The following is a 16,081-nucleotide window of genomic DNA, read 5'->3' on the forward strand; positions in this document are numbered from 1 at the left end:
ACCCAATTAAAAAAAAAATCAAACACAATAATTTGGCAACATTTCATAGCCCATTGAAATGGTGATCTTCTCCTGAAACTCAACAGTATATTTTAACATAAGGCAGTTCTGTCATCCCTGGCTACAAAATAATAATTAAAAGAGATGACCACTTGCTTGAACTAAGGCAAATTCAGACAAACAGAATAGAATTCATATCAGAATTCAACACCTTTCTAACAGAAGGCATGATTTTGCAGTAATTGTCTTTTGCTTTCCAAGAGGGCTCCCTCTGCAAGTGCAAAGTCACACTGTAGAAGTTTTCAGCTGACATCTTTTCGAACTGTATCTGTCTTTCAAAATAATGATACTTAGAGATGCCACTGAATGTCTTTCTGACATTAACTTTTCATTGCTGTTTACAAGTGTTTGAAATAGGAACTTATGTAGGCTTGCTGTACGAATTGACGTTGTTGTGCGTAGTTAAGGGCTGAACCAGAGGGTATATAGGCATAAATCAAGAGAGAAAATTTATAAGAATGTTGCATTGTTATAAAATTTTAGTTGTCATAACGATATTGAATTGCAAATTGATGCAAACAAACATTTTTGGACTTTCTGTCACCTAGAGTTATAATTTATGGAAGTATTAACCATGGGTCTTTTCCAAGACAAACCCCAGGAATGTACTTGTGGTTTGACAATTATAATGTTTTAATTTTTCCAACCAAAAGACCAAATATGTTTTGTGATTATAATCCACTATAATCTAGAAATATACCAGTTTTTCCTGTTTGTGTTACGAGTTTGGCACTTCTCAACACAAGCCTTCACATTCAGCCCTCTGTGTCTCATCAGAAAGATACCTGAGGTTTCTTGCGTCATGTACTTTGGAAATATGACTCACCATGAAGAAGTCAATAAGTGCCACATCTTGATAACCTCAATTAGTGCAGCAAAATCGTTTTATCTGTGTCTAAGTGTATGTATATATCAACATTTTAAACATAAGAATCATAACCATTTGAGTAAAACTGACATAATTCCTATAGTTTAAAAAAAAAATAATGACACAAATCTGAATCGAATGGGTTGACTAGAATACATATAGAGCAACGTCCTCATGCTAAACCTTTGCTCTGTGAGTAGCTTCTTGTCTTTCAGTGGAATTATTAGATTAAGCAAGAATCTGAAGGTTTGAACTCAACATTTTTCTAAATGCTTTTTGTGTTTCCATTAACTGCATTGTCTAACCTTGAAAAAACTAGCTTTATATTTCCAGTCTTTATGCTGTAACACATTACCTCATTTCAAAAACATAAGTCATCATTGACGACAGTCTTCTCTCAGTATGTAAAAATACTCGAGGAGTGTTTGTATAACGGAACCTTCTAGGCGAAGATAACTTTTGGAAATACTACTTGATCTTGAGGCTTATTTTTTAAATTTTTTAATAAACTGATACGGCTGAACATGGAGGGGACCAAAGAAGTGTTCATGAGGGAAAGAGATTGATAGAGTGGAGACTGAGGAAGAATAGAACACAGTAATCTTTTACACGTTTTTCTCTGCAGTTGATTTGTAGCACATTATATTCACTGAATCCAAATAAATTATTACTTAATATAGTAAAAGGATCTGGAAAACTCAGAGGCTGATGTATTTTGTTGTTAAAATCTCAGGCAATCATTTTTCAAAACTGATGTTTAATGTTTTCATTATGTCTCAGGTTCCCAGTCTGAACCTCAGTCATGCAGTGCCAGTTCCATCACTTGCCCATCTGCCTGCACCTGCAGCAACAATGTAGTGGATTGTCGAGGAAGGGGCTTAACAGAAATTCCAGCTAATCTACCAGAGGACATTTGGGAAATGTAAGTGCCAATATAACACACCATTCTTTTCCATGTCTCTCCATTTTCAGCCCATGTCATAGCCTCCTGTGTGGAAGAAAGGCACATGTTTTGAAAACTGTTCTGAGCAGGTATCAGGTATATTGTAGTTGTCCTCTTTGCTTTCATTCTTTTGATCTAAGGGCTCAAACCATTCTTTAATGTAAATTAAGATACTGTTTGAAGTTGCCCTACCCCAAAGCAAGATAAAGTTCTTGGCCTATTATGTTCAGATTGTGTCAGCATCTCACAAATCTGGGATTACAGTTCTATAGTCAGGAAAAGGAAATACACAGTCCTTTTTTTTTAAATTGAATTGTTTTATTTTTAGTTGGTGAATTCCCCAAGAGATGGAGGGATTTCTTGGCAGGATGCATTTGTAAAGAAGTATGACATCAGAATACATTGTCCCTGCTGATTTTACCTTCTATTTCTTGTCTCCTACATTTTGTTATTCACAATTCTTTAATGCTTTTGTGACTTTTTTGTGTTGTGAAATCAGATGCTGGTTTTACAGACTTGTTTGTCTTTACTACTTTAGGATTTGCAATCATCTATTTTTGTGTCCATGACTTCATAATACTGTGGTCCTGAAATACTGTTACATTAAGCCGAGTTGCTTGTGGTTAGTCCACAGGGAATGTGAATCAATTCTTTTCCTATTTAGGTGCTTGTCGTACAGAGGTTACTGACATCCAACCAGCTTTTACAATCTACATAGTATGGATTCAAATATTTGTATATTCACTGAACTCGTTCAGCTCCTCGTTGCTGTAGAACTACTGCTACATAGCAAAATTCCTTAGGATAAAGCATAAGTTGAATTGCTCATAAGTAGCCTGGCCCACTATGATACACCAGGAATGTGACAGTTACAGCCAATGAAGATGACGTGCTATATTGTTTGCTAGTGACCTGCTCTACACCACCACTCCTCTAAGTCACTTTATCAGTTGCTTTTATAATTTAAGATTCACCTCAAAGTTGTTTGGATTGCTATCTCAGCACAACAGTTTAGAGGTAGCTTATGCCTGATTGTATGTCTTCACAGAAAAGATATATTAGAAATGAAAAAATTAGCTCAGTAAATGCAAAGAACAAACAACATCTTAAAATTAACGTTGTAGAGAATGTCTCTAGAGCATGTAAAAATGTTTACAGGAAATGTAAACTCTTAATGCAAGCTGTTCTGAATGCCCATTACCTGCTTGCTCGCCTCCTGACAAAGTTCACAATGTATTGGTTGTGTTCATTTCCAGTATATTGTGGCACACAAAATATGCATGTAATCCTTTTTATCATGTGCATGAAAGTCAGTTAAAATTATCCTGAAAATATAAATTGTGTTTGGCATACTGAGAATATTCGGTGTTTAGTCCTGTTTCCAATTCTGTCAGATGGAGTACAAATTTTCAGGAGTGGCTGGAATGGTTCAATAATAAGAGACAGAGGATGAAATTGGTCCAAACTTGCTCACAATTTAGGGTTGGGCTAGGAGAATTGTAAAATTTTGTTTTGTAGTGTTGAAAATGCTAGCAGAAATCAGATGATCTTTGTGGCTCCATGCCGGAATCATATGGAGAGCAGTGTCTGCAGGAAGACTGACAGCAGTTCAATCTGACAGCAGTTCACCTCAGTGTGAGAAAACAAGTGAAAATGTTCACCTTTAGTGTGGTTATAATATGAAATATCCAAGCCCTGTCTCTGTTTTGATTGTTCCAGCCCACAGACCCAGCCCCTGTAACTTGTAGTAAAAGCAACTTAGAAGATCTCCTTAGGAGAGCAGAAGGTGAAGGAAGACTTGGAGAGCCTTTGAGATAGATGATGAGGTAGCAAGCCAAGATGAGTATAACGTATTAAGAAACTTTCATAACCTGGAGTTTATAAACCTTCTAGATCCATAGAACATCACATAAAGCTCGTAGCACCCCCTTTAATGATTTAGATCTGTCAGAATTCTTGCATTTTAGGCAGTACTTGTTTGAGTCTTTTTCTGTAGATAAACCTGTTGTATTGCTCCAGTCCTGCACATATCCTTTGCAATTCACAGGCACTCAGGTGGGAGTAGTCTGCAGAACGCAGGGTGTAACCCTCATGAAAACAGTCATTGCTCGCTTTCTGTGGGAATCAGTCCTGTGAAGATTTCATTTCTATGGAATATATATATTAAGAAATTTAAGTAGTTCTATCTGTTTATGGTGAGGGTGGTGAAACACTGGGACAGGTTGCCCAGAGAGGTGGTAGATGTCCCATCCCTGGAAACATTCCATGTCAGGTTGGACGGGGCTCTGAGCAACCTGACCTAGTTGAAGATGTCCCTGCTCACTGCAGGGGGGTTGGACTAGATGACCTCTAAAGGTCCCTTCCAACCCAAACCATTCTGTAATTCTATCAGAATAAGTCTGAGTGAGTGACATCACTCACATATGGTTTTTCCTACTGGTAAAATGGTGTTCTCATTTTGTAAAAATACTGGTAAAAAAGAGCAATTAACATTACATCCAAGGGCAAAGTAGTACATATTCTCACATAGAGTAAAGCCTATAGTCACATAGAAAAATGTTTCTGGAAAGATGGAAGAAGCTGCCACAGGGTTTTCCTGGAAAAATTCTGACATAAATTCTTTTGACCAGGATAGCCATTCTTGTTTATGCAGAAGTCTGTCATACTACTCAGAAATTCAGTTTGTCTGAGACTGCTTTGGGCTTATTCAATATAAAATCCATCCAGAGGTCTGATTCCAGCTACACATGGAATAATGACTGTCTTTTGAATTGATATGATAGGCAGAATAATACTCTTTTGCTGTAATGTTATAGCAATGGGGGCAAGTAAATTCTCTCTACATGCTGCAACCCGCATTTCTTGCTCTCACACAGCAGTACTGTTGGGTTTTTTCCCCTTGGGGTTTATCCCCCATGGTTAGCATTTAGTTAGACCCTTTGTATAAAAGGTGGATATGTAGTGGTGTGGCCTGAACACTTCTTTCTGGACTCTGTAATCCTATGATCTGATCCTCATCATCTTTGAGAGATCTACCTCTTACTAGAGATGAGATTCCTCCTGTGGAATATGGGGTACTGACAAACTACATGGCTGGGTTGCTATTACATACAATCCTATGGGATACTACTTGAGATGGTGCATTTTTCATTCAGCTGTTTCTGTCTGCCATTGTAAATACTCATTCCACTAAAATACATTTCCCCCTATAGACTGTAGTCCATTCATAATATTTATATGATAGTATTAAAATGCTGTGCCTTCCTCAGTTCCACTTGGGGCATTTCCAAGTTCCTTTGCTTGGTTAGTAGTTGCATTCAGTTACAGCTTTCTAGTTCTTTTATTTCCCCTTAATTTCAGTATTTCTTTGTAAGCCAAATTGTATCCATAAGAACCCTTGACTGACAAGCTGTTCTACAAACATGAAACACACAGCTGTTCATCTAACATGGTTATTAAAGGTGACCTACATTCACTCTGTGTTTTGGTATTAATTAAAGATCTTTTTACTCAGCCTTCCTGACTTTCTTCATTAACATAGGTAGGCAGAACCTTCTCTGACAAAGCTGCCGACAAGTCCTGAATTTGGTTGTGTTGATAAAAACCCTACCACAAAACAGGCAACTCACTTGTCACAGAACATAAAACAAGCATCATACGACACTAATTTTCCCTTGCTGCTGACCCCTGCCACATGTGACTTAGAAGTCTGTTGTGATACTCTATTACACTTCTCCCTGAGGTGCATTATCCTGAAGGCCCTCATTGCAAGAATGTTTATTATTAAATAAAGGAATTTAGGAAAGCTAGAAATCTGTATCCCAGCCTTGTTTTTTCATTATTTCATAAAATAGGTAGCTAGAATATACAGAATGCAATTCGGTTTTATATAAAGCTTCTTGTTCAGTGGGGAGCTGACATCAGCAGGCAAATTGACTGAGGGAAAATGAGTTACAAGAAATTGAAGCTGAGGAATACAGACTGTGTGTTGAATGTTATAAAAGGTTCTCTGCTTACAAAGTGGTTCTCTTGTGCTTTTCAAAGGAGAAATGAACAGTGTATGTTATAGAGAAACACATGAGAATAAGCATAGAAAAGTTTTGCATGAATATTTGGATGAAAACAAAAGTCATTAAGCACCTGGAGGCATTTACTGAAAAAGAAATACCAAAACAAATATGGCTTGATGGTTTGCTGGTAAATGAACAATATAGTCATTTCGCTACACTGGAACAGCATCTACAATAAAAGGAGAAGTTTGCGTTTATTTAGAAAGGGTGAGAGAAAATGCATGCAAGATAAATAGGCAAGATAGTGTGGATGCAGAATGGACTTGACCTTGGAGGAATATAGAGAGGGAGGGAGGGATGACCTGCAAACTAGTAGGAGAGAGTCTCCAAAGAAACTGTTTTTCTGATCAGATTTGATGGCAACCTCACAACCAGTGCCTGTCAGACTGAATGACAGCCCAGTCTGTGAAGACAGCAAAGCCAAGATGTAGTAAAGACCTGTTAAAGCCAAAGCTACCAGCTGTGCCTGCGAGAGTCACTACCCTGCAGCTTCGGGAAGCTTGGAATGGCAAGAAAGGGAAGTGAAAGAAGGGCAAGCGAGAAACACGCTTTGCCGCAGCAGTGGATTTCAATCAGCCTATGGTTTGGGCAGCGGTTGGCTCAAGACATTGGGCTGGATGGATCTGAGCTCTAGCACTATCTGCCCTTTGTCAGTCATTAGTGTGTGGCTGGTTTTATGCCAGGGAAAGGACAGCTCTCCTGCACTTGCAGATGTGGGGCACTGGGAACAATGGTTTCAAACAGTATTTGCTTCATCGTGCTGCCTGCCAGGTTCATTTGATGCCTCCAAGTACTGGAGGGTGATCACTAACTCCCTATTAATCTTTTCCCCACCTCACTAAACTTTTCCTCTGTCCCTTCTTTAGAATGAAGTTTTCATGCTGTTTGTCTATCTCAGGCTGATCTACTCAATTTTTTTATTTATCACTGTGAACAAGGCCGCATATCAGGATATTAATTCTGAACAGCTTTTGTATACCTTAGAACAGTAGTGCAGAGACTATTGCTTCTGACTTTGTAAGATTTTGTGTAAGACCTTCCTGAATGAAAGCAGGGAATGGCCCCCAGGGGCTGGCCTTCCTGCTGCTGTGTGGTCTGGAGTGCATGGCGGAGGGTGCTCATGCTGTGGAGCCCGGAGGCACGCAGACTCCTGGGCTGCCGGAGCAGCAGCCACTGGCAGCAGCGCTGGCACTGGGCACTGCTTCTGAGAAGGATCTTCAGATTGTGTAAAAGAAGGATTTGGTTAATAGCTAGTGCTAAGGACTAGATTGTGGGTTGGGACAGACACTTGAGAGAATAAAGCTGAGCGGGGCCCAATACAGAAACTGTTGGGAAAAGAGGGCTGAACTCAAATGAGGAAACAACAAAACGTATGATGAAAAAGATTGGGAACAAAGGAAATCAAGACAGGTTGATAAAAGTGCTATGAGAGGTGAGGAATATTTGGTGATAAGGCCTGAGATAGCTGGTAGTGAGCCTGGGACACAAGCTCTGCAGGGTGGCTTTGGGGATGTGGCAGGAAGGCTGGGACACTGGGTGGCATGGATGGGGGCTGGGCAGGCTGCAGGGCCAGGACAGAGCCAGAGTGGTGCAGGTGAAGGTGGAGCTGAGGAGTGTCTTCCCACCAGAATGCGCACACATCTTCCAGTGCCTTCCTGCCTTGTCACTGTATACTTGAGAAACCCAATAACAATTTGCATACCTTTGTCCCTGTGCACTATCTACGCAGAGATTAACTATTAGACTACACAGGGTTTTACTGTTTTAACTGCTGCTATTCCAGTTGAACATGAGTGCAGAGGTCTGGGTTGGTCACATGAGTTTCGTTGTGATGGAATTAGCTATTTCACTTTTTATTTTGAATCCACTAAATTAAATATATGCTAAAAAAAAAGGTTTAAAAAGTTAGAAGATGCCAAAGTTAGTGTTTGTAGTCTTCATTCAGTGCTTTTCTATATATTTGTTGTGGTATGCACTTTAATTACAGCATAGTCTCATGTTGCTGTTAAAAGGCTGGAGTAATTTCTTGTTGTCTAGGGATGCATCAGGGTTGTGTGGTGATAGGATCTGTTTATTTGTTGCAGAAAGAGAAAAAATTTAAAACGGGGACGGTGGGGAACATACTCTCATGAGTGCTGTTCAGAGAATTGGGTCGTATCTCTTCTTGCCAGTGGTTTTTTCAATTGTTTCTGGGCGAGTAACTTACACAAACGTTTCATGGGTGGTCACTAGTGATGTAATCCTCTGTTTCTGGCTGACTCAGCTGAGATATTCAGACGTGCTGAGGACTCACAGCTGCAGCAAAAGTCAATAGGAGCTGTGCTTTGAACACGTTGTGCTGTGCAATGCTAATTACTTTGAGAAGCCAAGTCCCAATCATCTGCAGACTTATAAATCAAACTCCAGAAACTAAAGTATATCCTTAGATCTTGAAACTGATCTTAGATTTCAAACCTGTGCTTTTTCACATCAAGCTTGCTTTATCACTGTTACTTAACCTTTACAGTACTTTCTATCCGGTGAGATTAAGAGAAATATAATTGTATAAACCAAGAGTAATGCTGGATAGGATCTATTTAAATCAGAGATGAAGGACCTTTTGTTTAAATGCTCCAGACGGAGTAAAGAGGCTGACAGTCCCTCAAGGAAAAGTGCTGCTTAGGCACCCGTATCTGGTGAGATAACAACCACAGCTTCCCATCTGGCTTCTGAGCAGAGTAAAATAGGATGGCAGCCCTTCTACCAGCATCTAGGTTTGGCTTAAGGTCAGTTTTGAGTCACTTGTTCTATGTTGGTTTAGTTTATCATTTTCGCTATTGATAGCTGAATTGGTGACCGATATTTTTGTAGGTGTGAGTAGTGCTTGATTTTGATGCATAATTTCTACTTTTCGGAAAAATGCTAGAGTTTGAGCACTAAGGAATAATCTAATGCATGTAACTCGATTTTCTCATGGTTCTGTCAAAATACAAAAGAACCTACTTTTCTGCAAGAGAATCACATTGAAATGTAATGTTTGACTTGTTCCACTTTTAATTAATGCTTTTCTGACAAATTTAATATTTAGAGAATTGCTGTCACGAGGGTACCACTGTGTATGGCAGCGCTGCAGACAGACCTGTAGATAGATGTTAGTTTGTTGCTTTTGTAGCTTCAGTGATCCTCCTGGGAAGAAATTACCTTTTCTGTTCTTCAGTACCTGTGTATTATAGGAAAGCTGGGACTTCAGTTAGGAATCCTGATTAAGCTTTTGTGATTTGAGGAAGGTGATCAATAAATTCTGGGCACTTAAGTTACTGGTATATTCTGAATCAATTTTCCACTGATTAAAATCAAGTCAGAAAAGCTATGAAAAAAAGATTAAGCACTAGTAACTCTATTAATTGTAATAAAATTAATTCTTTCTTATATAAATTATACATTAACTGCACCATAACGATTTCATGTATATTAACAGTTGGCTTTGAAGTTCTCAGCTTCTTAAAGGCAAGCGATTTTTATTTTTTCAAGAATATAAGTGTGTAGAACCTATAAACTTTAAGGATAGAGGAATGACAGTTCTGTATTTAACAATGTTCTTCCTCCTAAAAGAAAATTATAATAATTTTCCCAGGCTTCCAGTAAATACTGTAGCTGAAGCCAGCACAGTATTTTTGAACACTGTAATAAATGTTCCATAATTGCCTCTGGTGGCAAGTTCTCTGGCTAGGGAATCAGGTTGGCTCCTGTAGTTGAATAATATAATATGATTTTCATTCACTGCTGTAAATTGGCTCTGGACAGCTTCACATGTCAAATTCAACTACTATTTTCTGGATCTTACTAGGCAAACTGTATCATTCACTCCTTGCATTCAATATGAAAAAGAGGTTTCTATTGTCAGGCCAAAATTACGTAGAAAATCTATTCTATGAGGGCAGGACACAAAAATACTAAAGAAATGATAAAGAAAATGTTTTCGATTAAGAGTCAGTAGAGAAAATATGAATATATGGGAAATGTTAAGAATAAAGGTGTTTTCTGAGCTGAGACAGATTAAGGAAAACAAGAAGCTATGTTTCACAGTTTTAGAAACAAGCAGTAAAGGCAGGGAGTTTCTGCTGTAAGATCAAAGCAGGATTTATTTCTTTCATCTTTACTTTTATTTGTAAAATTAAGTGTAAGTAATTTCATCTATAGGCATAAGAAGATGTTTTTGTTTTGATAAATCTAGTTTTCGTACACATTATAATTTTAATTTTGGCTATATCATTTTTTACTGTCTTCTCTATAATTGTGAGGCTTCTTTTTTAAAAAAAGTTATGTGCAGGTGAATTTTACTCAGCAAGCTGTATAAGAGTTAGTAACCTCGCAAGGTTTGTAGGTGTTTTTTCCAGAGACATTGCTTCAGCAGGAGCATAAATTTAGCTTTATTTAATAAAAAAGAATGGTATGAACAAAAAGGCATATATCTTTTTTTATCTAATACAAATGTCACTCAAAAGCTCCTATTTTGCCAAGCAAAATGAGAAGATTGTGATGTGTAATGAGTATATACATCCTGAAAGCTATGAAAGTATAGAAGGAATCACAGAAAACAAAATAGAGAGCATAAAATCATCACTTAGGAATAAAATATAGTAATCAGATTTTTGACTACATGAAACACTAATTGTCTTTTGGCTTATATGTGTTCTTCTGTTTATTTTGCTAAAAAAATAGGTAAAGAACAAAGGGTTTGAGGAACGTTTATATTCAAATGACAGAATCTGTTCTGTTGACAAAATGTTACAGGTGGCAGAACTTCAGCTACCAGAAAGCTATATAATTTTCCTACTTATTACTTGTGTTTTACCTTTTCTTTGTCAGTATTTGTAAATGTGCACTGAAAACAGATGTTACACAATGTATGGAGCTTTTCACAATAAGTTAGATTATAGATTAAACAATTACTTTTTTTCCTTTCTCTCCGTTTACTGTTTCCATTTCCACTAAGTCTAAAAATATATTTTTGTGTTGCAACTTGACAAATATAATGCAAACCAACTTTAAATCCTCAGATCCCTGAGCTAGTTATGGCATTGTTAGAAAATTTGGAAAGTGATCTGGGCTGGAAGTTTCCTGAAGTAACTAGAAGTCAGTAGAGGGTGAGCAGGACTGACCTGCTAAAGTAATAATGAAATAACTGTGTGACTGGTTAAAGGGTTAGTCTTTCTGGGACCTAATGGAACAAAAACTCTCAGTAAAACAAACATTATGAGTCTTGGTTGTTAAAACCATTCCTACTTGTTTAAATTTATGAAATGTAACCGTAGGCCAACTATTGCTTTCCAGTAGGTACTGTAGAAACCATGTGTCTCCCAAGTATAGACTTTAAGCTTCAGATAAAAAAGGCAAAAATAGCTCAAAGGGTCGTGATTAATGGGGCAGAGTCTGGCTGGAGGCCCATAACTAGTGGTGTTCCCCAGGGGTCTGTGCTGGGTCCAGTCCTGTTCAATATATTCATCAGTGACCTGGATGATGGGACAGAGTGTAACCTCAGCAAGTTTGCTGATGATACCAAGCTGGGGGGAGTGGCTGATACACCAGAAGGCTGTGCTGCCATCTGAAGAGGCCTGGACAGGCTGGAGAGCTGGGCTGAGGGGAACCTGATGACATTCAACAAAAGCAAGTGCAAGGTCCTGCACCTGGGGAGGAACAACCCCATGCACCAGTACAGGTTGGGGGCTGAACTACTGGAAAGCAGCTCTGTTGAGAAGGATGTGGGAGTGCTGGTGGACAGCAAGTTGACCATGAGCCAGCAATGTGCCCTTGTGGCCAAGAAGGCCAACGGTGTCCTGGGCTGCATTAAAAGGAGTGTGGCCAGCAGGTGGAGGGAGGTTATCCTCCCCCTCTACTCTGCCCTAGTGAGGCCACACCTGCAGTACTGTGTCCAGTTCTGGGCTCCCCAGTTCAAGGAAGATAGGGAACTGCTGTAGCAAGTCCAGCAGAGAGCTACCAAGATGATCAGGGGGCTGGAGTACCTCTCTTATGAGGAGACAAACCTGGGTTTGTTCAGCCTGGAGAAGAGAAGACTATGGGGGGATTTTATCAGTGCTTATAAATATCTAAAGGGTGGGTGTCAGGACGATGGGGCTGGACTCTTGGCCAAGGGGCAATGGGCACAAGTTGGAACACAGGAAGTTCCACCTAAACATGAGAAAAAACTCCTTTCCTGTGAGGGTGACAGAGCAGTGGAAGAGGCTGCCCAGGGAGGCTGTGGAGTCTCCTTCCCTGGAGACATTCAAAACCCGCCTGAAAGCATTCCTGTGCCCCCTGTTCTGAGTGTGCCTCTAGATGATGTCCAGACGTCCCTTGCAACCCCTACCATTCCATGATTCTGTGGAAAAAAAAAACAAACCAAACCAAAAAACCAACCAATCAAACAAAAAAATAACCAAGCCCCAAAAAAACCTTTAACAAACACAAAAAACCCATCCAAAAAATAACAAAAAGTGTTCAGCAAAGGTCTAAGGTTGAGTCAGCCTCACAGCAGAATCTGTGTTGTTGAAGTGAATGCAGGAACCTCATCCTCTATGTAGCACCCTGCAGGCTGGTCTCCTTGGAGTCTTCTGAACTGGAATCACTGGGTCTGAACTGGAATTGCTGGGTGTCACAGAACTCCAGGAGTGGGATGCATGTTTCTGCTGTGTGTGGTACACCACAACATCTCAGCATAAACGCATGCATGCTGGATGAATGAAGCATGCAATTAGGCTGCATTTCAGCAGTAAGTAGTTGGAAATTGCCAAATCTCTCCAACCTAATGACTCGCTCTTTCCTGGCTTTGTGTTCACAGCCGCATGCCTGTATAGAATAAAATTCTTCCAGCAAACTCTGATCCCAAGTCCATGTGACCCAATAAAGTCTGCTGAGATGGAAAATTAATCCTGTCTAGGCTAGAATAAAAGCAGGGAGATGTGATTTTGTATTCTACCCCAAAACAACTTCAGTTTAACCTTTAACATCCTCACTGGTTATGCCCACAACCCACAAACAATGCAACTGTGGCACTGCAATGAGTGGGATCTCAGGCACCGACAGCATGCTGGGTGGATGCCTGCACCCTCACTCCAAGGATGAAGCAAGGAAAATAAATGAATGCAACTGGCAGGAGTAACAATGACAGGTGATGAGAAGGGCCAAAAATTCCACCTGGGAACGTGGAGTTTCACAGTATCACAGCAGTAGATGGAGAAACCTCGAGGTTTGGCAGTATATTACTGCATTCTGGCTGTTTATGTTGGTAGAGACATTGGCGTTTTGTCAAAAATTGTTTTGCAAAATACCAGTCTACAGATTTCTCTGGTGTCTTCCTGTTTGTCTGTACTGCATTTGGTGCAAAATTAACATACCACAACAGAGATGTTGGGTTCATAATGTGACTGCCATTACAAATTCAGCATTTACTGAATTTATACTGCATTTACCAGCAGACACCTGACCAACTCTTCAACCAGAGAGTTGTGTCAGCTTAAACTAAATTCACTGTGGTATGTCAGAAGATCCAATTTCACTAGCACTACTTTTAGATGAACACAATGTTATCAGGGAACATACAAAAACATCTGGTTTAATTCTGAAAGATATCTTTTGGTGAGCAGAATTATCTATGTAGCTTCCTAGGTAGATTTATGTTGAAAAGTAATTTATTTCTTGATAGGATTTTGTCTGTTGAAGATCTGCCCTTAGGTAAATAGTTAAGAAGCACTCCTTTTTAAGGCTATAGCAGGAACTCAACAGCTAGACCCTGAAAAGCAACACCAAACGTCAGAATATGAGGGGAAACTCTAGTTGTCACCTTGTATTAATATAGGTGGACAGTTTACTGGCTCTCGGCTCTCCAGTTCCTAAGGCAGACTCAATGAGAGAGATTTATAGTGCATATTATTAATTTTATTTGGAAGTCATTCAGGTACTGCGATGAAAGGCAGCAGTATAAAAGTCCTGGAGAACCATATGTGTTTAGGGTTTTTATAGGGGTGGTAGAGACTTTGGCTGCTGTAGAGATTGAAGGCTTCAACTCTCTGTTAAAACAAGCAGTAAACACAGATATTTAAAATGCTGAATGTCCTGCCATCCCAAAGCACTTTGTTTTCTGTTAGAGGACTGAGTGGTGAGAGATAGAGCCACAAAAAGGCTGTTCCTTGGTAACGTAGGTCCATAAACACTTTCTGAAGCAACAGGACTGCAGGATTTTTTGCCTTGCCCTTTGCAGAGAAGTGCCCTGTGCAGTGCTGCACTGCTGTGGTGTAAAGGAGAATGACTGCCTTCTCTGCGTTTTTCACTGCAGAATAAGCCACAGGTTCCAACTGCATAACCACGGGGGAGGATTCCTTCCTTTCCAACAAGGGTACCTCCTATCTAGGGCTGTCTTTGGGTAAACACTTCAGCTCAGCTACCTGAACCTGTTGGGCATGGTAAGAATAAACCTTATATTTCAAATGAAGAGGCAAGAAAGGGGTCAGGACAGGGACCTGATCTGGCCCATATTTGTAGTAAGAAGACCAGTTTTTAAGTATGATTTATTGCTCTTAAACACTGAAAAATATATCTGTGGACATTTCTTCATCAGCATCCAAAATGTACAATAAGCTACGTTAGCCCAAATATGAGATAATGTAAGATAATGTTCTAAGCAGCTTTTGAAATCCAGTTGTTCTCACTCCTTGGCAAGGAAGAACAGTCTCTCTCTTGATTGTTATGTGCTCTAGAAGTTTTCTCCTTCCTAATATAAATGGTTCTCCCCAGCCCTGAGCTTTGTTACTGTGGGGAGTCCACATGCTTATTTCCCCCAACCAGTCCTTGACCAGCTCCCTGTAAATTCCTGCTTATAGGGCGGGAGGAAAGCGATGGTTTTACCCTTCCCAACAACCTTCACTCAGGTTGTGTGCATCCTGCCAGAAGTGAGTGTACTACAGGTTGCTGCTGCACACTATATCTGATCTTATGCTTTCTCTCTCTCGGAGATTGCTTTTGGTTATTGTCTGCCTGAGTGATGCAAGCCCAAAAGAGCCCCAGCACTGGGAGCAGAGTGACACGATCCAGAGCAATCTGGCTCATTCACTCGTTTTCTCTCTCTCCCAGCAGGGAAGTTCATGACTGCCCAATACAGAGGGACGTTTCTGACACGTCTCAGGCAAGAGCTCGATGGCACTGTTAATAGAGCATGGCTGTCTCATTTGTAGGCTCTGTTCATCTGACAGCTAAGAATTATCAGTACTGATGCTTCACTCCCTCTCTCTTTTTCTCCAAGCTGGTGATTTGTCTATGTTATGGGTAGGTAAACTTGACAAAACATTATACATTAGCAGCTGAGACGGTGTTTGAAATGGGAAAATTGCTAGCAAACTGCTCCATTAGAGACCCAAATAACAAATTCTTTCTTCCCCTCAATGAAAGAGGGATGGTTAAGGCCCAAATTAATACGTCTGTCTCCCCCACTCTGCAGGGGGAATCACTCTTCAAGACAAATGGCTTCGTCTCTCCTGAGAGTGTGAGCTGGTTCTACGAAGGATGCATTAGTCAGAGTTTTTTATCCTTTGTGTTTTGCCATCTTGGGTGTAAGCAGTACAGGCGCCAGATGAGGAGGTGATGAAAAGATTTGCACCTCAATGAACTTTGAGATGGATTAACATAGGAATTTGAGTGCTTATTCTTTACTCTGGGATAGTTTTTCATATTTAACCGCATAGTTTCCCACTGTTTGTTTTGGGTTTTTCTTCTGATATGTTTAATTTCTGCTCTTATTGCTGCAAAGTCATTTAAAGAAAGTGGGAAGAAGGAGGGCTTTATCCTGTCTAACATTATGTTATTACAAGCAAAATGCATCTGAATCCATTGGACCCTCATACTTCCCAATCTCTGATAATATGTTGGAGAACAGAAAGAAAATTGTTCTTGTCCTTTGTTCATGCTGTTAAAGACTCTAAAATAAAGCTTCGAGAGGCAGACAGAGCACTGCTGAATGTCAGAAGGGGAGAGATATGCTTCAATTCATCTAAGAGATACAGCTGGCAGTAGGCAACATGGCACAGTGAAATGGGTAACTGAAAGGAGGAACAAAAGCCCCTGAGAGGTTTGAACATAGCCAATTTATTTTATCAATTTTGTGATTTCTAC

General features: G+C 39.8%; 1 protein-coding gene across 4 annotated transcripts in view; it reads left to right on the forward strand.

Annotated features, from left to right (window-relative positions):
• Positions 1-16,081, forward strand: part of SLIT3 (slit guidance ligand 3) — a 547,888-nt gene that overhangs the window by 352,934 nt on the left and 178,873 nt on the right. For all 4 annotated transcript variants that reach the window (XM_064458932.1, XM_064458933.1, XM_064458934.1 and 1 more), the window contains one exon: positions 1,709-1,850. In XM_064458932.1, the coding sequence (XP_064315002.1) occupies positions 1,709-1,850 (142 nt within the window). The remainder of the gene's footprint in view (positions 1-1,708; positions 1,851-16,081) is intronic.

Source organism: Phalacrocorax carbo, chromosome 8 (genome assembly GCF_963921805.1).
Source record: "Phalacrocorax carbo chromosome 8, bPhaCar2.1, whole genome shotgun sequence".
Classification (NCBI taxonomy): Eukaryota; Metazoa; Chordata; class Aves; order Suliformes; family Phalacrocoracidae; genus Phalacrocorax; species Phalacrocorax carbo.